The 26,439-nt window shown below is 45.1% G+C and overlaps 1 protein-coding gene and 2 non-coding genes across 4 annotated transcripts in view; 2 read left to right on the forward strand and 1 right to left on the reverse strand.

Moving 5' to 3' along the window:
* Positions 1-8: 8 nt before the first annotated feature.
* Positions 9-82, forward strand: TRNAN-GUU. The gene has a single exon. It is a non-coding gene; the product is annotated as a tRNA-Asn (tRNA).
* Positions 83-331: 249 nt separating this feature from the next.
* On the forward strand, positions 332-404 carry TRNAV-AAC. The gene has a single exon. It is a non-coding gene; the product is annotated as a tRNA-Val (tRNA).
* An 8,310-nt stretch (positions 405-8,714) lies between these two features.
* USPL1 (ubiquitin specific peptidase like 1) overlaps positions 8,715-26,439 on the reverse strand; it is a 38,089-nt gene continuing 20,364 nt past the window's right edge. For both annotated transcript variants that reach the window (XM_025213631.1, XM_025213630.1), the window contains 5 exons: positions 21,202-21,288; positions 19,907-20,036; positions 18,855-18,980; positions 14,075-14,235; positions 8,715-12,958 (listed from right to left, as the gene is read on the reverse strand). In XM_025213631.1, coding sequence (XP_025069416.1) covers positions 10,932-12,958; positions 14,075-14,235; positions 18,855-18,980; positions 19,907-20,036; positions 21,202-21,288 — 2,531 coding nt within the window. In that variant the 3' untranslated portion in view covers positions 8,715-10,931. The remainder of the gene's footprint in view (positions 12,959-14,074; positions 14,236-18,854; positions 18,981-19,906; positions 20,037-21,201; positions 21,289-26,439) is intronic.

Below are 26,439 nucleotides of genomic sequence, written 5' to 3' on the forward strand. Positions count from 1 at the left end.
GCAGCCGCGTCTCTGTGGCGCAATCGGTTAGCGCGTTCGGCTGTTAACCGAAAGGTTGGTGGTTCGAGCCCACCCAGGGACGAGTGCACTTTTGCTTCCCTGCCTGCCTTCTCTACCGCGAGGCCTTTTTTCCCCCCCGCGCTTTTTAAAGGCGAGGCTGTGCGCAGCGCGGTGCAGCTCCTGGCGGGTGCTCTGAGCCCGGTGGAGTGCGCGGCCCCTTTAAGCCCTGTGCGGAAGGGCGGGAGGAAATGAGCTGTGCCTCACGCACCAAGTAACCAATCAGCCTCGGAGATACAGACATCAGCGCTGACGGAGAAACAAAGGCAAGCTGGTTTCCGTAGTGTAGTGGTTATCACGTTCGCCTAACATGAGAAAGGTCCCCGGTTTGAAACCGGGTGGAAACACGCGGTGCTGTTCTTTTCTGTGCGACTCCCTTTTGGGCACGCGGCGAGGAGGAGGGAGCGTGCAGCCGCCTGCGGTGGCTTCTGTGACCTTTCGCTCCGTCTGCGTGTCATTCAGGGCGGAGACGCGCACAGCCTGACACCAAGGTGCTGCCCCACAGCTGGTGGCCAAGCACTGCCGCCCGCCGCGCACCCCCGTGCGCTGCAGTGAAATCCTTCATGTGCAAGGTCCCGTGAGCCCACACCCGGAGGCAGTTCAGTGCTGACCCCTCAGCAAGGTGGAGCCTCGATGCAGGCTATAGTAACCTGACAGGGCTGTAACTAGCTTGCTTGGTTTCCATAAGGACAGATGACCTTCTCCATGTATGACCTCAGGTAAGAAGACACAGCTGAGGAAAAGCTCCAGCCCGCGCGGGATCTTTTCAGAGAAGCCTCCTGAGCTTTGGGCCCTTTTCAACCACGAGACTAAGCTCTATCAGCCCAACCCCAGGCCATGAAGGTGCCCCCCCCCCCACAAAAACAAAAACAACAAACAAAAAACTTGAGAGAAAGACCCTGGAGCACTTCCTCTACCTTCTGGCTACCTCTCTCAAAGAGTTAACACTGTTGAGGAGATTCAGTGCACAAGCACCTCTTTTGGGAAATTGCTTCAGCATGGCTTTACAGTTTCCAGAAAGACACCACAATACCAAAATCCAGGTCTACAATGCAGTCATCATCCTCACTCTCCTCCACAGATGTGAAAATGGGTTACCTATCATCATCATCATCATCACAAGAACCTGGAGAGGTACCATTAAAGATGCCTCCAGAAAATCCTCCACATCAAATGGGAAGATTGCTACACAAACACCAGCATCCTTGCGGAAAACAATGTTACCAGTATTGAGTCAATGATCCCCAAGCACAACCTTCACCGGACTGGACATTGTGTGCAGATGTCTGACTCTTGACTCCCAAAACAAGCTCTACTCCAAGTTTAGTAATGGCCTGAGATCTCGCAGTGGCCGGAGGAAATGCTATAGGAACACACTGAAGACATGAGGGATTGCCAATGATCACAACTGTTCCTTATAGTTTTTACATGTCTTTTTATATGTTTGAGACTGAAAGAGCAGAGCACATGCTTTCAAAACCACATGAAGCTACAGTCTGTGTCTGGGATTTTTTTTCCACGATTCTCTAGAGTTAGTCCATTAGACCAGTGGTGCTCAACCTCCAGCCCATAAGCCAAATCCGGCCCCCTGAGGCCAAGCCATCTGGCGCAAGCCCGGCCACCAAACCTGTAGACCAATGGGAAGTCCTGTGGCCAAGATGACATGGCATCATGTGCTGGGTCAGTCCACAACTTGATCTGGTGTGTGACGCCAGGTTGGCATACTGGATGGCACCTGGATCTGGCTTGGTGCCACTCATCCAGCCTTCAGATCTGCAAGGCTGAGCACTACTATATAACAAAATGGGCTAGAAATTTCAACTGTAATAAGCACGGATCCTGGTTTACTCTGATAAAAAAAATCCCCAATTTTCGGATTACAAAAAGTAACCCAAAAATCTACATTTTTCTGTCATTAGACATATATCTGAATGCCACTATATATGCCACTATATATACACACACATATATATAGTAGCATTTAATTTTAATCACGGCAAAATGTGGGTTTTGGATTACTTTTTGTAATCCGAAAATTAGGGATTTTTTGTTTTTATCAGAAAAAATCAGGATCTCTGGTAATGAGGGAGCCTGATGTACAGGGTAATATGTGTCATAGATACATTATGAAAGTAGATACTTGTATTTTTTTTTATTTGCCTTGTTCCCTGGTGGTCTAAGCTCAAATCTTAGCTCTTATCTAGGAAGATAATCTTCAGAAGTAGAAATGAGCATGAACTGAAGTGATGATAATCTGAGTTACCTGGCAGTTTGGACAAAAGCCAAGTTTAACTCCAGTTTGGAGTTAAAAGCTGCACAATTGGCAACAATGGCCTTTGACTCTGAAGGCTAATGATGACACTTTCACTGTCACCATAGACTATTGCAGTACTGATTCTCTTAACAGATATTCACCTGATTAACCCAAGCACTGTGTGGTGTAGCAGTTGATACTGAATTTGGGAACAAAGGGAAAGGTAATTGCTGTTAAGACATGATGATGGGAAACCAAGAATTAAAAACTCTGGCCACAAAGTTGGTCTATAGTCAGAAGAGGCATCCTATACCAAGAACTCCAGTTGCTTACATGATACCAGAACCACACCTTTCATTCACTCTATCTGCTCCTTTTCAACCAAGTATCACAAGTATCCAACTGTCCCCCCAGAAGCTTCCCAACAAATATAATTTAACATGGAAATCATACAGAAGGGGAAATTACTGTGCTGAACTGTAAAGGTGCAGTTAGGGAGAGTTAATATATATAGAATTACTAACCCAAATATTGAGAGCATAATGCTCCCAATTGCATAATTACCAGCTTTTCTAACAAAATCTCTACAATCCTGTGCTTTACCAAAGTACTACCAGGGCTTGCCATTGGCTAGTACATATATGCACTTTGGCTCCTGTCGTGGAAACACACGCAGCATACTTTTGGGTCAGGTCAGCAGAAGCTTTTATTCAAATGAAACTACAGCTGTAGGGGGGACTCCAAAGTGACATGGATTTCCCAAGCACTTGGAAGGGGTTTCCCCCCCAAGAGCAAAATCAGGAGGCTTGTATACTTTTTAACAGTCACTTACAACTCACGTGATCATATAGTGGAGTTTGCTAGAAAAAGCAGCTACAAACACTAGCTTATTACTGCTTGGCTGTTATCAGGATGGGAATTATGGGGGAGACAAGGTTAGTTCACAAAGCAAGAAATAACACTCCCTTCTTGCACCTGGAAATCAGTTGTACATACTTTTTTTCTGCTATCTTCAAGGCCACGGTGAGTGAAGCAGTTGCAGAGGAGTTACAAAGAACAAACACGTTCCCTTATCTGTTCTACTATACAGAGCCAGCAATTCCCCACAAAGCGGTTATGTCATCTTATAACTCGTATGATCAAAGTTTAAGGCATTTATTTTTTTTCTGATTCCACACTCCTTCCCCCATTCTTCTTAGACGTTAAGTTGGAAATGGATACTCGTCTCTCTCAAAACCCCACTATGGCAAGGACAAGCAACTTTTCAAGCAGCAGGCTACAACAGCCTGGTTCTAGTCTAGTGTGAATTGGATGGCTTTGACAGTGTCAACAGGGAAGGTGATTTTTTCTGCACCTGTGCTGGGACCAGACAGATACACCAACATCCCCAGCACTTTTTCCAGCCCTCTGCTCCTTGGCTGGAGCATAAGCACAGCTGAAAGGTGTGTTTGCACTGTGGCTGTGTCTCCCCTGTCCCTTCCCCAGCTGCAGTATCTGGCGTCTCACTGCATTTAATCTTTTATGAAAGAACACAGATGCCTCCTTCAGTAACCTTAGAATCTTATTGACCATATCTTCTCTTTCCTTTTCTGTGTGTTGACTTTTATCTCTAAACTTGGATTGCAACTTCTTGCAACGAGGAAACCCATTCTTAAAACACCTTGTATGCTTATGGAGCTGTATTGGTAACTCCCTGAGCTTTTCGGGGCACAAGCAATTGCCTATGGAAGCAAGAATTAAGATACTTATCCAGCAAAACAAAGACTGATAGAGGATACAAATTCTTTCTTTCAAGGTATGAGTGAGATTAACTAGGTGGGAGAAGAGCTATTAAACTAATAAAACAATGCTGGCACTGGCAAAGAACACATGGGTATAAGACCCAGCCATGCATAAACTGAGGCTGGAAAATCAGGTTTCTAGCCACTAACTCAGTGAGGCTCTAAAAGAGCCTTCCCTTTTTTTCTTTCCAACCCAAATACTCCCAAGTAGCTTTAAAATGGAACCTAATTAGTTTATAAAAGAGATTACATGTGGTTGCTTGTGACTGCAGGAACTGGATTTCATGATCTAGAAGGTCCCTCCTAGTCTGTGTCACCTGTGAAAGCTTATGTCTCTCTAAACTTATTAGTCCCCAAGGTGCTACCCTGCCATGCCTTTTGCCCAAATGTTGGGGTTTGGGTAATATCAGAATTGGAGCACAGTCCCTTCACAAATGCACAAAACCTGGTGTTTTTTAAATGTACATTAATTCTTATGTAGAAAAGACAACTATTCTTTTTAAAAATAGTTGATCTACACCTAATTTGTCTTGTGGATGTGGAAAAGTATCTTGTCACAGGGCTCCCTACTGTAGGAAACAAGGATTCTTTGTTTCCTGTAAAAATAACAGGAAAAGAAAGGAGTGTAATGACTACTGGACTCAAAGGTGTTTTGCAGGGGGTACTGGTTCTTTCCTCCCCGCAATCTTAGTTCTATTTTCACCGGTTTGGGGAGAATCTTGTTGGGATGAAATGCTCACACTAATCAGAAATCCGATTTATTAGGTCAATCTGACCATTCCTGACAGTCCAAGGATTATTCTCTGAAATCACTGATCAGTGTACTAAGCAGTTTAGGTTGAAGAGTCCAGGAACTTACACTTTATCCTAATATTTAGTTTCATATTTCTAACTTAATTTTCTCTATTATTTTCACTTGAATAGTAGCCTAACTTTTGGCAGGAGGTGTGCCAACCTGGGCACCAGTCCCAGGCAGCAACATCAGGAGGGGAGCAAAGAAAGAGCAATCCAATACTTCTGATCCAGCTGCCACCAGCATCTTGGTTGCAGCGGTACCCCTTTGTACCACTATAAAGGGCAGAGGTGGTCAATTATTTGGGCTGAAGGGCCACTTAGGGCGCAGACAGAAGTGACAATTTTCACCTGATCTGGCCGTAGAAAGCAGTTTATAGCTGTGACCAGACAAGTGCACAGCTGCAGACAGGTTAAAAAATGGCTGATCAGGTGAAAATCTGACCCCTCATTGCATGAGGTATCAGATGAAGATGTATCAAAACGTAGCATCTTCTGTAACTTAGGTCTGCCAAGCTCCCAGCCTGTCAGCTTTGAGAACTGGAGGGAGGAAAGGGAGCAGAGGGAGTTCAGTCTGTGGGGTTTCAGCGCTCCCCCAAGGTGGGGGAGCTCCAATTCACCAACCCCACCCCTCAGCACTGGCTGGGGAGCCCCATGAATGAGCTCCCTATGCTGCCTTTCCCCCCACCCATTCTGAAAACCACAAGCACTAGCAGAGGATACTGGCCCTTGCTATGGGAACCTGGCTGCAGACTCCCAACCCACAGCTAGAACCAACAGTGAACTTCTGTTTGGCCTGGGGCAGGGGCAGGCAATTATTTCGGCTGGAGAGCAAGCTGTTGAGGGCCACATGGGTAGCCCCACCCCCTGGTCACCATCTTGGGACCAGAGGCCCTGCCCCTAACCTTGGACCTTTGCCGCCATAAGTCCCTGCCCTTGTCCCTGGAAGTACTCCTTTTGGCAAGGGGGTTTACCAAATTATATTCTAAAAATCAAACATCGCCTACAACATTCATTAATTTGATTTCAAAAAATATTTTTGTCCTGATTTACTTGTGTTTGTGTAGTGCACATAGAGATGATTGTAGAATAGCTTAAAATGAAGTCTTATTCTTGTATATTGTGGGGGGAGTGAGGAGTATGGGTGGGTGGGTTTAGGTTTGTGGGGGGCTGTGGATACGTGGGGATGTGTGTAGGTGGGGTATGGGGGAAGTTAGATGGGTATGGGGGTTGTGGGTGTATATGCAGTTTTGGGGGTGTAGGGGTGTGTATGTGGGGTGGTGGAGCATGTGGGGAGGTGTGGATATGTGAAGTGTGGGTGGCTATGGGGTTTGTGGGGGGCTATGAGTGTGGCTGGGGTGGGCTGTGGCATGTGTGGAAGGGGAGGGTGTCTGGGGTGAAGGGGTGTGCATGGGGGGTGCGGGTGCACACAGCCCCTGCCATCAGCGGCAGCACCAGGCTGAGACCTCAGGGTGCTCAGGGCCAGTGGCAGGTGGAGCCCCTACTAGTGCTCCTGCTTCCCCTGGCCCTGGGGCACCAACACAGGCCCCATGCTGCTGCCTGCCTGGTTTTGGCCACTTCTCACCCCCCACCCCCACCACCCTTCTCCTGCTGCTTCCCTACCTTCCTGTTCACCACCATCACTTTCCCACCCCGACCACCCCACTGGGTGCTCCTTGCACCATGTGATCCCCAGCAGCAAGGCTGGGTCCACAGAATGTAGCAAGAGCTGGCCTGGGCTGGCCTGGCTGCCACCACACTGAGCCAGCCAGGAATTGCAGGGGCTGGGGCAGCAGCAGGTGGCAAAACAGGGAAATGGTGGTTGCAGCAGTGGCAGGTGGGGAGGGTGAATGGCAGTGGACGGGAGCTCAGTTGGACATGGTCACAGGTCCCGTGCTAGTACCCCAGGGCCAGGGCCGGCAGGGGCCCAATTGCCCCTTTCCCTGCTGGCACAGCCCAGCCCAGCTTCATAGAGCCCCTGCCAGCCCATGCCCTGCACTCCTGCTGCCCCACACTGGGCCCCCGGGGAACTGGCACAGGCCTTGTGCTTCAGCTTGCTGCCACTTGCCCCTGCCTGAGGCCACTGCAACTACCATTTCCCTACCTTCCCACCTGCCACTGCCGCTTTTCCCCACCACCCTCACCAGCTGCTCCTGCATCACCAGATCGCAAGATGCAGCAGGAGCTGGCCCAGCCCCAGGACTGGGGCGATGGCTGTTGATCCTCTTCCTCCCTGTCTTAGCTGACTTGCATGAGGGCAGGGAACAGCCCCAGGATTGCCAGGCCAAAAGCCTCTGCTAGGCAGCTGCTTCTGCAGTTGAGGACTGAGGGTGGGGCAGGACAGCAGGGCTGGGCCAGGCAGAGGCTGCTGCAGAGGCTGGGGCTTGCCACCAGCTTTCCCTGGGTCCTGCTGCCGCTGGTACATTGTCATCTTTGACAGGCACCCAGGGGCAGATAATTATTTTTTTATGGGGCTCTGTGGGCTGGACAGACCACCCTGGTAAGCTGAATCTGACCTATTGGCCACATTCGCCTGTCTGGGGTAACAGTGGAACTCGGAACACTTTGTGGAAAACGTTCAGAGTTACAGCTGGGAGCTTTGCTTGTCTGCAGGGAGTTTTGGTGAGCTGTTGTAGGCAGGGTCAGCACTCCTGCTCCCCACACCTCACCAAAACTCCCTAAACAGCGCTGCCCCAGGGCCCAGCCCCATGCTGTCACCACCTCTCCATGGAAACTGGCCCAGGACTCCCACAGGAACAGCATGCTTGGATGGGTGGATGGAATGGGGCTGTCAGTGGGCAGGGAGTTGCATTTGGGGGCAGGAAGGGTGGGCAGGGGTCATGACAGCACAAGGCTGGAGCCCAGGGCAGAGTCATGATCCACTCCTGGTACGCCTCTGCCCACAGAACCATCACTATCACAGGGATGTGTGGATAGCAGATCATGGCTCTGGCCCAGGTCTAGGCCCTGTGCTGTCACCGCCCCATGATCCTGGACATGACTCCACCTGCCTGCCCAAGTCCCAGATGTTGCTCCCCACCCACCCACGGCCCCATCTTATCTGCCTGCCAAGCATGTACTGCCTATTTGGGTCCCAGCCTGTCTCCACAGAAATCCTGCCCAGTCCAGTGCCCCCAGTGGTGGGTGCAGGGTGGGCAGGCCAGGTCTGACAGTGGCAGAGATACTAGTGGCAGCAGACAGCAGGAGCCATTGCTTCTAGGGCTCCAGGAAGTGGAGTTCAGCCAGCACACTGCTCCATATGCCTGGGGAGAGCAGGACTGGCTACATGTGCCACAGCCTAGGCTTGCTGCCTGTGCCTGGACGAGGTGGGGCTGACAGACCTGCCACAGGCAGGATAAAGATCACTTGGTGAGCCCGACTTGGCCCGTGGGCCAGATTTTGCCCACCCCTGACCTAGGGTGTGAAACTGCCCAGCCATAAGCCTCTGCTCCTGTACTCTGTAATTCTTTCCCACATTCTGTATACAGTCGCAAACTTTGTTGTAAATTAGTTGCTGTGTTTTTAAGAAACCACAATTTTACAGATCAGTCAATCACTCTAGTCAATAATCATTTTTAATAACTTGAATGCAGACAATGCCTTTATAACACTCCACTCCACTTTGCTTTTCCAGTGCAGCACATTACAGAGAACCTTTACAATCAAAGAAAAGCTCAAGTCCTTTGTAAAAATTCTTAATACAAGTTCCTTTTTCTTGGTGTCCCAGTCTGATACACAATTGTTAGAGAAATGTAGTTTAAGAGTCAGTTCAAGGCCTAATTTCTGAAATGCTGCATGGAACTTGTCCAAACTATCCAAAGCCACTTCTGTTTTTGTGGGCACAGCTTGTGATAATAGTTACTTTGTTCCTTGAGGAACATGGGGTGGGTTGTGAGAACTAGAATATGGAACTCCTGGCTTCTGAAATATAAATGGCCACTAACTTCACAGCATAAAGCATCTTCATTTCAGCTCTCCTTCAACAGTACTATCACATTCATTCTTAGCTATCCAAAACAAAAACCCACCAGCCAACTTGTCAGTAAGGAAGTAGGAGAATAATGACCTTTTACCCATGGAAAAGGCTAAAATATACCAGGATTTTCAGTTTCTTCTCCATATTTCTGATGTGAAAAAAATAGATTAAGGAATGATATTTCAGGGGGAGGGAGGAAGAGAAATCAGGCTTATATGCAGCAAAAGCATAAGTCATAAAAAGTGACAATATAGTCCAATAAGCAATCTTGCTCGTTTCACTTACACTTTCAGGACCCAACTACACACAAAAAAACCTGTTCTCCACTGATTATAAGAATATATTATATAGTATAAGCCATCTAATGTGGATCCAGTTTCAGTAGTATGGAAGTGCTTCATATCAAGAAAAGCTCATTGCCATAATGGAAACAGTTACAGGAGTATAGGGTACTTTCATACCCTAGTAGTTGCCACCACAGGATGGATTGGACAAAGATAATTTCTGGTGAGAGATTTTTTTTTTACTTAAAAAAAACAAAACAAAAAACAGGAGTCATATTCATATAAGAAATGTGCAAGACCAGCTTTTGAAAATTATGATGTACAGTACTCATGTTACTGTCCACTGACAATGCAACTTAAAAAAAATTAACAGAAGAAAAACAATTGAAGTGTCATGCCTTGAGGAGTCCCAAGTCAAGACTGGTGTCCTTCTGGAAGACATGCCTAGCTAAATGCAGTTAACTGGGCTGCAAAAAGGCAGGCGGTGAGACTGAAGTGAATGATCATTTATGGTTTTAAAACACTATGGATCAGGGGCCCTGAAATTTAAATCCCGCAATTTCAGGATTTAAAAATTCTTGAGAGTACCACTGAAGTGGCACTGATGTAAAAAAAAATCCCATTCCTGAGAATACAATGTTTTAAGATGTTTTCCCCACCCATCCTACAGCATACAGTTGATCTAATACAGGACTAGAATAGCCACAGCTGTGTGGAACAAATTATACAAGCATCATTAGTGAAACCCTATATACAAATCTATGTGCACCAAGATTAAACTATTTTCCCTTTCTTCCTTCATCTTCTCCCATTGGTACCAATTGTCCTTCCCAACTTTTTCCTTCCCATTTTCTCAAAAGGAAAATGTGCACAAGTTAGAGACTGAGTTCTCTAAATTCCTAATTAAAAAAAAAAAAATTATATATACCTCCTCTAAAATACCTATTTTACTAGTTGGGTGTGTAGTGATGAATTTAATTTAATTAAAATAAAAAGGTAAATTTGATGCTGCACATTACATTATCTTTGAATTCAGAACCAAAATCTTACGCACTATACTTGCACATGGTTTTCAGAAATACTTTGATTTACTCAGAGATAAGCTCTAGGATATACTTGTATTACCTTACATGGAGAAATCTTTGCCTTCACATCACTCCTTCCCTGAACCCAGTTGGCATTTACCGCAGGAACAAGGCCAAAACAAATTGTGAGAAGAACAGAGAATCTTCTCAGATAGTAACACCCCAGTACTGTTACATCATGGTAATTCAGCTTTGTATAAAAGCATGCCAACATGTCTGTTCACAAGTGTCTCAGGATGTACAATTTAATAAAACCTGAAAAATTTGTTAAAACAAAACAAAACAAAACAAAACAAAACCCCAACCCCCCCCCCCCCCCCCAACGACTGGATTGATTTTTCATTATATATTTATGCCTTGTATTGTCAAGAAAATTGAAGGTTTTATGTTTCTGGACCAAAAAAAAAAAAAAAAGATCAATTTACCATGTAAAAGGTAATAAGGGAAAAAAAAAAAAAAAAAAAATCAAGAGCCACAAAGGCTTTTAATGAATGTAAACAATCTCAACTCCTTCAGAAATATAAACCACAGATAAAAATTATATTTGCTTGCCATAATGAAGTTTAAGCAGCAAATACTTCAAATGTTAACAGTTCAAGTACAACCAGTGTGCAAATTAACCACTTTGAAAATATAATTTAGTAGTGCTTTGTTTGAAAAATATACACACAATTCTGAACACTCAAGAAACCAAACAATAATTCAACAAGGTTCAAGCAGACTTTCATCAAAATGAGGTAAATCTATGTCACCAGTTATTGAGTTTAGCATTGAAGTGGTGAGCAGGTCTTCAAATATATCCTCCTTTATGGGGCCAAAGGAAAGCTTTTTTGAGCAGGATTTGCTCATTAGTGAGGTTATATGATCTTCATATTTACTATCTTTTACAGGACAGTAATAATTTTGGTCCTCACTTGACACCGACACACACATGCTATTGATTTTCTCACTAGATATTTGTGTTGCAATATTATTATCCACCATTTCCAAATACCTACACTCCTCTTCATCCTTTGAAACCTCTAACGAAGCAACAGTTGAAGGAGACAATAATTCTGCTAAAACATCAGTATTACTCTGGCTACTGCAGAGTGACATATTGGAGCTTGTACTATATACAGATTCATTATCTGCAACATCAATATGATATTGCAATTCCCTTAAAAAGTTCTGTAGTGGTTCACTTTCATTTTGTGATCCAAATTGTGAATGGTCTTTTCCATCTGTATATGGAGGGTTTCCACTGTTCATCTGAGCTTTTACCAGCTTGTCAAGTGAAGCCAGCTTCTTTTTTTTAGCATTAAGTTTTTTAAGGAGTTTTAGACGAAGTCTACAGGCTTTGTCAGCATCTGATTCTTTAACTGTCTCAACAGATGTATGATTCTCATTTCTACTGTGATCATGCCTGGAATTGAAGCTGGGTTGAATCATTTTATTCAAAATACTCAGTGAGCTTCCAAGCTTATTCAAAGTTGTACCTTCATTACTTACAAAGTTTGCTACAGGAAGACAAGTACCTGAAGGAGGACTGTTGACAGCTAACGAAGGAAACTTTCTATCATGAGGAAGAGTGGATTTAGGAGTCTCAACTGTTTTGCTTGCATCTTTGTCCTGGAAACCACTGAAGTTACTAGCTTCCTTATTAGGCAAGTGCAAGTCAACTGTTTTGCTTGTTCCTTTACTTTGGAAGCCACCAAAATTACTTGCCCCCTTAATAGGCAAGTTCAAATCGGTAACTTTTAATGAACTGGGATGTTTAGAACTTTTCTTATTATAATGAGGTGAGGCACTTGAGGGCATAAAAGTAGCATTCTTGCTTAGTAACTTCTTTACCCAACTTCCTACAAATGATTTTTTATTATTTTTACATAAAGCCTTGGAGGAATTCTCCAGAGAAGACACAGCTGCAACCTCAGAGTCTTCTACAATTTTATGGGAGTTTGTCATATTAGACAATATCTGTGTAATGTTCTCCATTAATGATGGCTCCTTGTTTTTTAATACTGCTGAATTTAACCTAATATCATTCTCTGTGTTAACTGGATTTGCTTCAGCCTCTGCCCACTGAAAATGTGATGGCTCTGGTGAGGAACTACCATGGTTTGTATGTACAGCAGGTATAATGTTTGCTGGGTTCAATTCTCCTATGGGTAAGCAAGCACTGGCATTTTCAGATGATGTGCACGTATTTGGAGTCTGATTACCTCCAGTGACGTCTCCCGTACATGGAGCTTTGGGTAAACAAGATGATTCCAGCTGCTGCTTTGTGCCCGTTTCAAGAACTAGGTTATTTTTCACCATCTGTTCATTCTCCAGGGGGTTACCTTCAGAATCAACTTGTACTTCTACAAGCGTCAGAGTTATAATATCATCATCTGCCAAATGTTCTAAGCCATGAAGCAATTTCTTTTCAGTCCTGGCTAAATTCTGTTCTGTAGTAGCTGGAGCAGTTACACTGCCATCATTGCCATGAATTGTTGGTATTTTGTCTACAGCATTATGATCATCACAATGCAACGATGAAGAATCTGATTGTTCATCATGGGGAGAAAGCTCTTCAGTTTCTTTACTTTGGAACTGAGGACTCAACTTATGTGGATGTCGCTTATTTGGCACTTGGGATGTTTTCCTTTCCCAGATGACAATATGAATCTCTGAAGGAGGAACCTCAAATCTCTCGCATCTATTACAATATGGACCTTTTAAGTCATCACATTCAAGCCAAGTTTCTGAAAAATAAAGAGTGACTAAGTGAAAGGCTCAGTACAACTACCAATAAAAACTGGGTTCTCAGATTTGTTTGAGTGACAAGAGTATTAACTTTTAGTGCCTTCCCACTATGTGATACTACTAACACCTATACCAGAGAGAATAAAACTGATCTGTACCAAAGGAAAACTGGAGACTTCCACTACAAACAGGCCACTTCCAGGAGCAGAATTAAATTCCTAGATCATAATTTGGTCAAGAAGCAAAGCCACTTCTTTCTCTTGACGAGGTATCAATTTCCTGTCTAAGCACATCTGGATATTTCACAATCTTTCTCTGTTATTTTGTGGAATTTTTCACACTAACTCACCAACAGGAGAAACTTAAGGGGCAAACTGATAATATTCATAAGCTAACCCCCTCATGATGGCTGACTGAGTTCAAATACTGCAAAACATATGTAAGTCTTTAATTAAAAAACAATGGGAGAAACAATGCGACACAACAAACAATTGGTTTTCTTAAATGAATGTTTCCCATCATGTTATTTGTTCATGTAATCAGGCAATTTAAATATACAACTTTAATCCCAATGCTCTGGTAAGATCATTATCCCTTCTCTTTTGTCCTCCCATCCATGAGGCTGGATAAGCTATTCCTCCCAACCCCCACCCTGTGAATTTTGGGCTGTAAGCTGTTACTCACTAACAAGCTAGTAACTGTAGGAGCTGCATTCAAGAAAGAATGGCAGAATCAAGAGGAAGAAGCTGCTGCCAGCGCTTTAAGTCTGAGGGGAACTTGTTTTTTCCAATCAAGACATGCACATACTTGATAAATAGCACCCAAAAGAATTGGTCAGGTCTGCCAAAATTATTTTTACCAGAGTTACAGGGTAACTTTTCACTTTTTCCACTGGTAGCAATTTACTGGATCAGTACATCAAATCAGAATTTGAAAAGAAAGAAATGCATAAATAATTCTTAAACCTATTTACATGGTTAATTTTTAGGTTTACAGACAAGAACGCCTTTTAATTTTTTTGTCTAGAATAGAATGTCAATCATTATTTCAATAACCCACCAAACTGGTAAAACAAGGCAGCTCTATACGTTATAAGAAAAAATTATAGTATTTACCATCAGGATTCAAAACCCAGGTCACAAAGTGTTTTTGGTTGTTTTGATACTGAACAACAACTGTTATTTCATAGAAATCTCCTTCAAATTGAAACGAGTAATGTTTCAGGTTGTTGTGTGGCAAGCCTTCTACAAAATGTAGCATAAATACTGAAGGTATCCTGATAAAGAGACAATACGTTTTATTAGAACAAAACACTGGTTCAAGCTATTAATGAAATCACAAACAAACAATTAATTTATAGATGATCCATAGCTCACCAGATCATCATTCTACTCCTGTGTAGAAATCTCAGATTGTGCTACCAGATACAAGAGTCTTTGGGGGCTTATGGAAGCACTGGTTCCAGGGAGGGGGAGGAAGAGGAGGGGGGGAAAAACAACATTTTGCTTTGCAACAAGGACAGCTCTGCTGAAATGAATGTCAGCAAAGGATAGCTAACAAGTCCAGTTCATACCAAAAACATAGATAAGATTGTAGTTCTACTCATCAACCCCCAAAGGCTGCTGGTGGGGAAGGGGGAGGAAAAATGCTCAGGCTGGAAATGGACATCTATATAGACACTGCCGGGTGCCGCTCCTCAACATGGGGAGCACATCTGCAAGCAGAGCAAAACCCCCAACTTAGCAATGTATTGCTGGAAAGTGTGGAAATTCCCTGCAGTGGATTTTCGTAGTGCCCTCCTGCAACCCTGGAGGGGGAAAAGCTAGGTAAATCCCCTGCAGATGGATTCCCCCAACTGACTGATCACTGGCTGCACTTGGCCATGAGGCGTGTCTCTGCAAACAGGAAATCGATGCACTCCACCTTGGGGTGAATCCCTAAATTTCCCCACTTAACCCAGACCTGCCCTGGAGATTCTAGGGACACATCTAGCTAAGCAGGGAAAGCAAGGCAGGCAGGCAGGCAGGCAAGCAGGCACTGCCAAGGCTTGAAGGGCTGAATCCTACCTGGGAATTCCCAAGGTACAGAGAACCAGGCCCCTCAAGCATGTGGAGCCCCTGCCCAGGGCAGGTGGAGAGTGTGGGCAGCTTTGGGTGCCCATGCTCTCCCACCATAAACAAACAGGCATCAGCTGCACTAAAGCAGCACAACTTACCACTGTCTTCTTACCATTTACTATTCATTGTGGCCAAAAATTTGAGCATTTGTGGCGCAACAGAAAGTATAGAGTCCATTTCTACCCTCAGTGTTAGCTGTATTTACTTGAAGAGAAAACGACCCTGAATATAAGATGACCCTCCAATAATTAAATTCTATATATGGAAAAAGTAGGTGTTACACATTTTCCAGGTACAGACTCTAATTATTGGAGGTCTGACTTGAATTTGTCCTTAGCCCACTGCTAGAGCAGGGAAAATAAATCTGTGGGGGGAGGGGGGGGTCACATAGCCCTCTGCTTCCTCCCAACTTTCCCCCCCCCTGGCAGCTCCTCCCTTCTTCCCTTACTGTTACATCTTGCTGTCCCCTGACCACATGGAAGTGAGGAGCAAATTTGAAAATATTAACTTTGAAATTAAAACACAGCTGTAGCAATTCACATATAGTAATCACAGAATTAGTTCATCCAGAATTGATGCATGTTACCCCCTTTTTTTTTTTTTTTTTTTTTAAACTGCTGCAAGTTTTAGCATAGGTATTTCATAAACACTTTTGAGCAGCACTTTGGCACCTACTTTTATCTACTATAACCTATGCATGGTATTAGTCCAAAGACATAAAGCTCATGATTTACCATATAGTTCACTGGGCTGGGCCCCACAAAAGTTAACAGCATTTCAAGCCATGGTGAGCCACAACACTGCATACTCACTTATCCTGGCACAAATTATTAGTGTGGCCCCCACCCTACCCAGTGACCCCACAGCTTAGCCTTGCTCAGTACATGTGTATACTCCAGATACCTCCCACAAAGGATCCATGTGTTAATTGGCCCCTGACTCAGGACTGGAACCAGGTATTCTTGTCACAAGCCCTGGGATGCTCCAACGTTCAGACAAGGCAACCTGGTCAGCTTCATCTTGTGGATAGCAGAGCCACATTAATCATATGTACCAGGCTAATAGAGGACATGACAGAGGGATTCTGGGGGAACTGTATGCAATATCATGGCTTACCCTGACTTTAAAAAATGGGATTGATGAGGGGGCACTAGTGTACATCTCTTATGCAGGTAGGTGGCACTAACCCAGGGGCACGCAATTATTTCGGGCGGAGGGCCGCTTACCCAGTTTTAGCAGCCTGTTGAGGGCCATGTGGGTAGCCCTGCCCTTTGACAGGTTCCCCGCCCCCTGGTCACCATCTTGGGACCAATGTCCCAGGGCTAGCACCAGTGGGGCCCATAGCAGGGTGCAGGCTGGCAGGGGCCTGTGAAGCTGGGCTGGGCTGCACCAGCAGGGAGAGGGGGGAGCTGGCCTGGCTCCATAGAGCCCCTGCTGGCTGGGACCCCGTGCTCCTGCCACCCTGCTATGGGTCACACCGGTGTGGGCCCCGTGCTCCCACTGGCTCCCGCACCTGCTCACTCCCAGTGCCCCCCAGCCCCATGGTATGCAGTGCACAGCCCCAACCGCCTGCTCACCGGCAGGGAAGAAGCTGGTGTGGAGTGCAAGGAAAAGCAGCCCCTTACTCACCCCATGGCCAGCACTCCCTGCTGCAGCTGCTCGCAGCCCATGCGGGGCTGTCTGGAGCAGGTACAGGCAGCCCCATGCGGGATGCGAGCAGATGCAGCGCAGAGCGCTGGGCACAGCACCAGCTTGTAACCCGGACCCCGCTGCCAGCCTGTGCCCCGTGATGGCTCTGGGCTTGCCCATCGGGACTGTGCGTGGCAGCAGCACCTGCTGCCCCCCCCACTTGCCACACCGGGCAGCGTTTGCTGCTGCTGCCCGTCCAGAGCTCACATGCTGGGCAGCAGAGAGGCAACAGTAGCAAACACTGCCCGGCATGGCAAGTGCAGGGGCCACAGCTGCTGTTGCCATGCACAGCCCCAGTGGGTGAGCCCAGAGCCACCACGGGGCCCAGGCTGGCAGCGGGGCCAGGTTACAAACTCATGTGGAGCACGGGGGCAAGGCGGCCCCTCGCCCCCCCCGCAGCCGCTCGCAGCCTTCCTGGGGCTGCCGGTGCCTGCTCTGGACAGCACTGCATGGGCTGTAAGCGGCTGCAGCAGTGAACGCAGGCACGGGGCTGGGGAGGGGCAGTTTTCCTCCGCACCAGGGAGGAGCAGGGATGGAGCCTGGGGAAAAGCTAAGCGCAGGGGAGGGGAAAAGCGGATCCTCCCCCACCCTGTGGCCGGTGCTCCCTGATGCAGCCACTTGCAGCCCGCATGGCACTGTCCAGAGCAGGCACAGGCAGCCCCACGTCGGCTGCAAGTGACTGCAATACAGGGCACTGGACATGGGGTGGGGGAGGGGCAACCCCCCCCAGCTTTTCCCCAGGCTGCCTGGGATCCTCCCTTGCCCTCCCCCACTTTCCCCTTACCTGCAGTTCCAGCCAGGGCAGCCATGTGGTCCCAGGCCAGAAGTCCCTGCTGAGGCTTCTAGCTGCAGGGGTGGGGCCAGGCAGGCCTTGCTGTTGTGGGAGCCTGCCCAGCTTCCCCTGGGTCCTACTGCCCTTGGTTCCTGTCATTTTTGACAGGAACCACAGGCAAATAAATATTAATTTTCTAAATTTTTTAGGGGCCCTGTGGGCCAGATAGAATGGCCTCACAGGCCAGATCTGACCCCCGGGCTGTATTTTGCCCACCCCTGCACTAACCTGTCCTTGTGGTAGGATCCCATCAGTATATCACCCTAACTAACTGGGCCATGTGTTTTAAAGTTATGCTCAGTGTTGGCTACATTTAATCAACTTCACAGTTGGTTTCTACTGCTGAGCACATGGTGCTTTTGGCAGCAGTTTAATAATAGACAGTGTATTTAATGAGATTTTCTTGTATGCAATAACATAAGGGTCTTTTCCTCCCATGCCAATTGGGAGAGAAAAATTTCATCTTGTATTCAAGTAAATACAGTATTATTTGGCTCAATTCTATTCAGAATATTAGAAGTTGTGTGTGTCCTTTCTATGTGAATAATAAAAATATACTGTGCATTAAAATCTTTACATAGTAAATGAGAATTTTAAGAAAAAGGATGTGGAGAAGCTTAAGAGAGTCCAGAGAAGAGCCACGCGCATGATCAGAGGTCAGGGAAGCAGACCCTATGATGACAGGCTGAGAGCCCTGGGGCTCTTTAGCCTGGAAAAGCGCAGGCTCAGGGGTGATCTGATGGCCACCTATAAGTTGATCAGGGGTGACCACCAGTATCTGGGGGAACGTTTGTTCACCAGAGCACCCCAAGGGATGATGACTAGGTCGAATGGTCATAAACTACTACAAGACCATTTCAGGCTGGACATAAAGAAGAATTTCTTTACTGTCCGAGCCCCCAAGGTCTGGAACAGCCTGCCACCGGAGGTGGTTCAAGCGCCTACATTGAACACCTTCAAGAGCAAACTGGATGCTTATCTTGCTGGGATCCTGTGACCCCAGCTGGCTTCCTGCCCTTTGGGCAGGGGGCTGGACTCGATGATCTTCCGAGGTCCCTTCCAGCCCTAATGTCTATGAAATCTATGAAAGACTATCAAAGCTGGGTAACTAGATGTTTACTAGAAACTTAAGCATAAGTACCACTTAATATGCCTGGCTTAAAAAAATTACAAAATTATGAGACATGTTTAGATCTAAAATGTACAGGTAACACTTCATCCATTTTAAGGTCAAGATTTCAGGCAATTCAGACTTACTTTTCCAAAATCATCTCTCTCCTTTGAGATTTATCCTGACATTTATTACATGGACCAATATGAACAGCATTAAGTGGGTGCCACTCAGGTATTATATTTGTAAACGTTGTTAGCATCTTCCTACAGCTGAACAGGAGGAAAAAAAAAAAAAAGAAGAAAAGATGAGATAAGATACTTACTTGAAATTCTGAAAAGACAATGCATTACATTTTACCAGAGAAGATAGGGCAAAGGAAGCAGTGTTACACAGCATAATAAATAGGCCACATTCAGTGCTGGCTTGTATGGCAAATACTACTGAAGTTCACATAAGTAGCATAGAAATATGAACAGAATTTGGCTTGATAATCTGATCAGCATCAACAAATAATGCTTACGTGGCACAAGAAAATGAAACACAAATCTGCTGCTAAATTGGTTAGCTACTTTAAAATATTTTATTTAATAATCACATTTAAATTAACTAAGGCTTTAAAAAAATTCTCCATCCTGTTTTTTTACCAAGTGCATAATAGTTAAGGACATCTTAACACATTACATTAAGCATATACTACCTCCAATCATCTAAATAGCAATTAAGAGTTATGTCTAACATTTAAGATTTTAAATCCCTGCTCAGCAAAGGATACTTTCACATTTTTCCAAGTGAATAAACATCACAGATTTATTTTTTCAAATGTCATATAGTTCAAATAAATACAGAAACTCATTTCTACTCAACAGCATAAGGCATACCTATTTGTTTTGACGGGCCTGCTATTCATGGAGAGCAGCTACAATTTGACCATTAAGTGCACAACTAAGTAAGCAGCTGACAACCTGCTCCACTTATCTTTTACATCTCTCCTAGTCAAAACTACTACATCATAAATCTTGACACTACACAGCAGGTGTACAAAACTTTTGGAAATACAAAGTACAAGACTTCACCATCATATTTTTTCCCCTGTCACCACATGCAAACTATTGTGTACAAAGTGTTGGTAAAGTATCAAGTGTAGACTGAAAAATAAACACAGATAAATGAATATTACCTGAATAAAAACCCTTACCTGTCCTGCTGTTTGTAGCCACAAAGTAAACATTCAAATTTCCATGAAAACGTATGAAGAAAGAGTTTCTTAACTTCAGGATCCTTTTCTAGAAGCAGAGGTAATGCAAAGACCGGACTTTCCTCTTTACCTTCAAAGAAAAAAAAGAAAAACAGTCACTAAATGTTCACAACCAGTCCTCAGGACATCAGAAAGCAAGGACAATTCTTCTGTGAGCACTCACAAAGCAATATTCTCATTCCTATAGTAAAGGACTCAAAGCCATCATTAGCAGCAAGACTACAGCTGTAGTTAACCAGGAGGGGAGCACACAACACAACGAACAGATCAGTAGACTACATGAAAACTAATATTTGCAGAAGCTTTTGAGGCTAATATTGATGTTACACTATAGTAATAGTGACATCAGTCCTAACTATTAATTTCATTTTCCATTTTATGGGAAAATAATAAAAGTATACAAATGATAACAATTTGCTAATTTAAGCCAAAATGCTACAAGTACTTTCCATGGGCTAGGTCAAAGGACAAAGTGAAGGAAAATGCTGTCAACTTCTGCTGTTTCTATGGAACCATTTAATGGGCATTATTTATCAAGTGTTCTATACAGTTAAGGAGGACCATACACAACTAATGGAAGGATGATGTAGCAGTCACCATACATTATTTTGCTTTGCTAAAGCAGTGGATCCCAAAAAGTAACAGCTGGACAGGGCGAGGGCTAGAAGGAACAGCAGTGCAGGTGCTTTTTGCTTCCTCACCCCAGTGTGGGCACAGAAAAAGCCCCCTTCACCCTTACTGCTGCCAAAGCTACCTAGCTCATACTGGATTGGAGCTGGGAGGGTGGGGAGAAGTGGTAGTAGCACAGGTTCAGGCAAAGCCTTGCAGCTGTGGGCTAGATCCAACCCCTGACCTAAATACATAATTCAAAGTCCTGGAAAGTATTCTCTTTAAACTCAGAATGAGCTTTCCCTTTGTCAAGCAATTTTTTCCTGCCTTTTTTACAAAAGAGAAGAAAAGCATGCACCAGAAGGGTCACTTCATTAGACCTGAGCATATAGGTACTACAGAAGAGAATGGAACAGAGACAGAAGGAAAAAAAAGAGGGAGGGGAAGGGAGAAAAAGAAAAGAACTAACTACTGTGAGTGGTGTTCTTGACCTAACCAAATTACACTGGTACGCTGTTTGTATCCACTCGTGAGATTTATTTTAAGTGCTGACATATCAGCAAGGTTTGCACTCAGAAAGCTGGAACAAACTGAAGTCACACACACACACACACACACACTCTTACCTAATTCACACTTCAGCTGGGGTTGAAGTTGTGCAAAAATTGTATTTCGGATTTCATTTAAATGCATCTCAGCTTTTGGAAGAACATCTAAAAGAAAATAAATTGTTTTTTAAAAATATTAAATTCAGATATAGCACATAATATATTAATTCCCTTCAAAGCAATACATTTGGTATTAGTATATTTTAAGGCATGCCTACTGGATATAATAATAATTAAAGCTCAGTCAAATCATTTGCAGAACGTTTTAACAACTTGTTAAAAAAACCTACTTAGTCCTGCATATGGTTTTCTATTGTCATTTACTTAATAAGATACTTTAAATAATTTCTCTCTCTACAACGTGTTAGTATGATTAGGCTACGTTGGAATCAAACCAGACAATAAGTGACTAAGATGAAGGTTAAGAGTTGAAGAAGGTATCAGTAAATTACTGGTAAAAAGCATTAGGCATAGTGTCATTCTCTCAAACCAAGCGCTATAATCTGAGGAAAGGCAGAGTTTAAAATTAAAATTACACTCAAATTCAAATACTAAAGAAAAACACACAAAAGTACCCAAACAAGCTTAACTCTACCCTATAGTGATGACCATGGATCCTGGTTTTCTCAGATAAAAAGAAGTAACCCAAAATCCACATTTTTCCATGATTAAAATGAAACGCCACTATCTCTCTCCTCTCACTCAATAGTGGTGTTTCATTTTAATCATGGAAAAATGTGGATTTTGGGTTACTTTTTTGTTTTAAATCTGAAAATTGGGTTGTTTCTTTTTAAATCAGAGAAAAACAGGATCCTTGGTGATGACATTCAATCCCATTTAAATGATTAGAGAAATTAAGATGCGTTTTTGCAGATTAAGTACAGGCCTCACTTAACGACCAAGCTCCGTTCCTACGACTCGGTCGTTAAGCAAATTGGTCGATAAGTGAGGAGCCGCCCCTTACCGACCGCATTCGGCCCCCAGGGAAACAGCCGGGGACAGGAAGGCGCTTGCCATGGCGGTGAGTCCTGGCCGCTGGCCTCCGGGTGGTTGCTTCTCCCCCCTCGTGGGTTCGCGGAGCCGGCTGGAGGGGGCCGGGCTCAGCTCCACGTCCCCCTCAGCTTGATGCTGAGATGCCACGCTGCCGAGACACCGCGCTGGAGGGTGCCGGGCTCAGCTCCACGTCCCCCTCAGCTTGACACTGAGACGCCACGCTGCTGAGACGCTGTGCTGCCGCGCTGCCGACCAGCTCTACGACTCTACGGAGAGCTGGTCGTAAGTCCGCACGGTCGTTAAACAGATAGGTCGTTAAGTGAGGAGTACCTGTACTACATTTCTTATGGAAGTCAGAAATAAATCTTAGAGTTAAGTTCTCAGACAATTCATTGTAGACTTAAGAAATGCCTTGAGTTTGAAGCTTCATCTACAAAACAAACTCACTGTGCCCAGCAGATGCACAGCTAAAGATACCAGGCTGCTCTGCAGAAACTGCACCATAAACCAACAGCAGTGTAGCTGTATCCATATGGAGATGCAAACCAGCTAATTAACTGTCACTCACTGGGGCAAGTTAGTCTGCTCAAAGTGATGCACAGGCACAGCTACATTAACTATTTTGCTTCAGGACAGTCCATTGTAGAGCCATATGCTATCCTTAAGAGCACTGCTGCCAGGCACTATAATCTTACTCCCCAGACATGGCCTTCAGCAGCTCTGCAAATTAGTAATGCAAAACAAACAAACGAGGCTGCCTAAAGCACAGAACAGGACCCTACTTTAACTAAGAGGTCTAGATCAGTCTCCAGAACTGAAGGGAGAATTTGAAGCAGGTTCGGATGCCACTCCTTCATTAGTCTTTAACTATAATAAATGCATATACACCAAAATAAAACTAAAGAATTTCTCCCAGGTCATAGGTACTTTTGACAGATCTTATCAAAACAACAGATATTGCGCTGTCATTTCACCCAAGTAAGCAATATAAACACTGTATCCATCTCCCCAAACCTCATCTATCATGACCCTTCTCTAACATAGCCCGAAGTAAACCGATAACCTTTGCCTAGGAGCAGGGAGAAAAGTAAATTCTAGTCCCCTGCCTCCTCTTCCTCCCCCTAACATTCATACCTTTCTTTTACATCAGTTTCCACTGGGGAGGGGTTGGAAGGAGAAGGGAGGGGAAGAAAGGGAAGAGAACAGAAAGTCTAGCAAGCTAGCAACCCACAAATTTCTAAGGGTTTATAGATAACATCCACTTGGAAACCAGTAAGCAATTAATGTGACCATGGAACAGTCCAGTGAGACCCCGGGGGGGGGGGGGGGGGGGGGGAGAAAAACCCGGGAAACGTGCGGGGGGAGCGGGGGGGGGGGGGGGGGGGCAGAGAAAAAAGGAGGGATTGTTTCAGATAGAGGTGACAAGAAAATAGAACAGCTCAGTTAATTTCTTCTGCTAAATGATGTGTCTGAAAACTACCACCATAGATGGTTGGCCAGCAAGCTACTTTTCATGAAAGAAGAGAGAGACTAAATTATCAAACATCTCTAGTGTGAACACAAGGACTAGAGTCTTTACATCTTTCTAAGGATGTTTTATTGAAAGGCATGCCCCGGAAAGGCAGCGTCTAGTCATAGATCTGTATTAGTATAGTCTGCTGGATCATCTCCTTTATTGTTGCAGATTGCCTTTGATTTGTCAGAGGAACTCTGATGACTTTTTCATTTAGCTGTCAGGGAGAGGAAAGATGAGGCTTGCTAAAGCACCATGTCTTAAGCCAAATCAGAAATCACAAGACACTTAAGGCTTCCACCACCCACGTCCTGGTTTGGTGCAGGAGTCTGCTGTTTGCAGGTTCCTTCCAGTGACAGCCAGGTGGGGGGAGCCTGCGATGGTGGTATCCCTCAGGGAAAAGGCAAGAGAGCTACAGGAGGAGGTGGAGAGGCTCTGAATCATCTTACGCCACAAGGACTTCATTGATCTGATGCTGGAGGATACCGCTCCAACAGTGGAGAAAGGACTGCCAAAGGCAACGTTAGAGAAGGAAGAGGACATGAACTCCAAGGAGGGTGGAAATTAGCAGCTTGTGACTTCTTGAAGCAAGAAGAAATATTCACCCCCACCTGCAGCAGTTTGCCTGAAGAAGGGACATGGAGCCCTAGCAACAGAGGAGGAGCATGTTCCATCGGTGGAAGAAGCCAGGCCAAGCATCCCCAAGGCTGGAAGAATTGAGACCACTGCCACCAAGAGGACATGATGGATGGCAGTGGCTGGAGACTCCCTTTCTGCGGGCCATGGAGGTATCCATCTGCTGACCCAACCTATTGTGTTGTGAGGTCTGCTGCTTGCCCAGAGCCTGGATCCGAGATGTCGCGAAAGGGCTACCGAGACTCATCTGGCCCTCTGACTACCCCAAGCTGTTCAATGTAGACACCCATAATATTGCCAGGGATGACCCTGAGAGGCTCCAGGTGCAAGGGTGAAGGGACCCCCAGCTCAGGTAGTGTTCTCCTAAATCCTTCCAGTCAAGGGGAAGGGCTTGGGCAGGAACAAGTAGATCTTGCAGGTCAACACTTGGCTGTGCAGATGGTGTTGCCATAAGAGCTTTGGCTTTTTTGACCATAGGAAGCTATTCCAAGAAGAAGCCTGGCTAGGATGAAATGGCTCTTCCCTGTCTTTATCATGCGGGGATCCATCTTCACAGACAGGCTTGCTGACCTAGTAAGGAGGGCTTTACATTAGGTTCACCGGGGGATGGAGACCAAGGCCCAGAAGTAAGTGGGGAAGTGGATAAAGACTGGCAGGAAGAAGAGGAGGAGTTGTGCTTTATAGAAAAGAGCTGTATGACTACTCAGGGTTCCAGTATGAAACTGGAGATAGGCCAGTCAAAAGTCTCTGGGTTATGGTCAGAGGGGAAGAGCAACAAAAGTGATGTTGTGATGGGTGTCTAGTACAGACCACCAGACCAGGACATGGAGCTGGGTAAGGCTTTCTTCAAACAGCTAGTGAAAGTTTCCCAATCACAGGCCCCAGTTCTCACGGGGGGGGGGGACGACGACGACGACTTCAAATCACCCTGACATCTGTTGGGAAGGCAATACAGCAGCACACAGGCAAATCAGGAAAGTTTTGGAGAGGGCGGGGGACAACTTCCTGGTACAAGTGGTGCAGAGGCCAGCTAGGGGCCATGCTCTTTTTGGCCACGTGCTCACAAACAGAGAAGAACTGGTAGGGAATGTAGTAGTGGGCAGCAGCAACCATGAGATGACTGAGTTCAGGAGGCAGGCAGGCAGCAGAGTAAGAACCCACACTTCAGAAAAGCAGACTTCTATTCACTCAAGAACTGATGGGCAGGATCCCCTGGGAGGCCAATCTGAAGGGAAAAGGAGTCCAGGAGAGCTGGTTGCATTACAGGCAGTCATGGACTTACAACGTTTTGAGTTACAATGTTTTGCACTTGAAATGTTTATAAACCGACACCCTGTTTCAACTTTATGATGTCACTTTAGACTTACAACGCTTGATCCGAAGCAACGCTACGCTAGCGAACAAGTTTGCTGTGTCACCCATCTCCCTGGAGAACATCTGTCCAAACTTCCTTGGACACTTTCTTTAAATGAAGCAGACAAGACTCCAGAAAAACCTGCAGCCAAGACTCCTGAGAAGACTCCAGCCAAGACTCCTTCAAAAAGTCCAACCATAGCCTTTAAAAAAATTCCAGTAAAGTTACCTCAAAGAAGTCCTTCCAAATCAATATGATTGCTATTTACAATATAAATACATTAATGCAGCTATATTACTCATCTATAATTGATCGAGTACAAAAATCTGGGGTATTTTTGGTGAAAATAGGGTATCGGGCCTTGGTTCAGGAACCAATCTCCCGTTTATAGTATTGTCTCTTATGAGAAAATGGGTTCCAAGTTACAATGTTTTGACTTAAGACTTGGCTTTCAGGAACCAGTTGTGTCATAAGTCTGAGGACTGTCTGTATAAAGAAACCTTACTGAGGGCACATAAATGAACCGTCCCAATGGGCAGGAAAACTAGCAAGAATGGCAGATGACCAGCTTGGCTTAGCAGGGAACTCTGTGGGCTAACACAAAAAGGAAGCATGCAAGAAGTGGAAAGTTGGAAAAATGACTGGAGAGGAGCATAACAGCACCGCTTGGGCATGCAAGGATGAAATCAGAAAGGCCAAAGCGCAACTGGAGTTGCAGCTAGCAAGGGATTTGAAGGGCAACAAGAAGGATTTACAAGTA

The sequence above is a fragment of the Alligator sinensis genome, unplaced genomic scaffold (genome assembly GCF_000455745.1).
Source record: "Alligator sinensis unplaced genomic scaffold, ASM45574v1 scaffold406_2, whole genome shotgun sequence".
Taxonomy (NCBI): domain Eukaryota; kingdom Metazoa; phylum Chordata; order Crocodylia; family Alligatoridae; genus Alligator; species Alligator sinensis.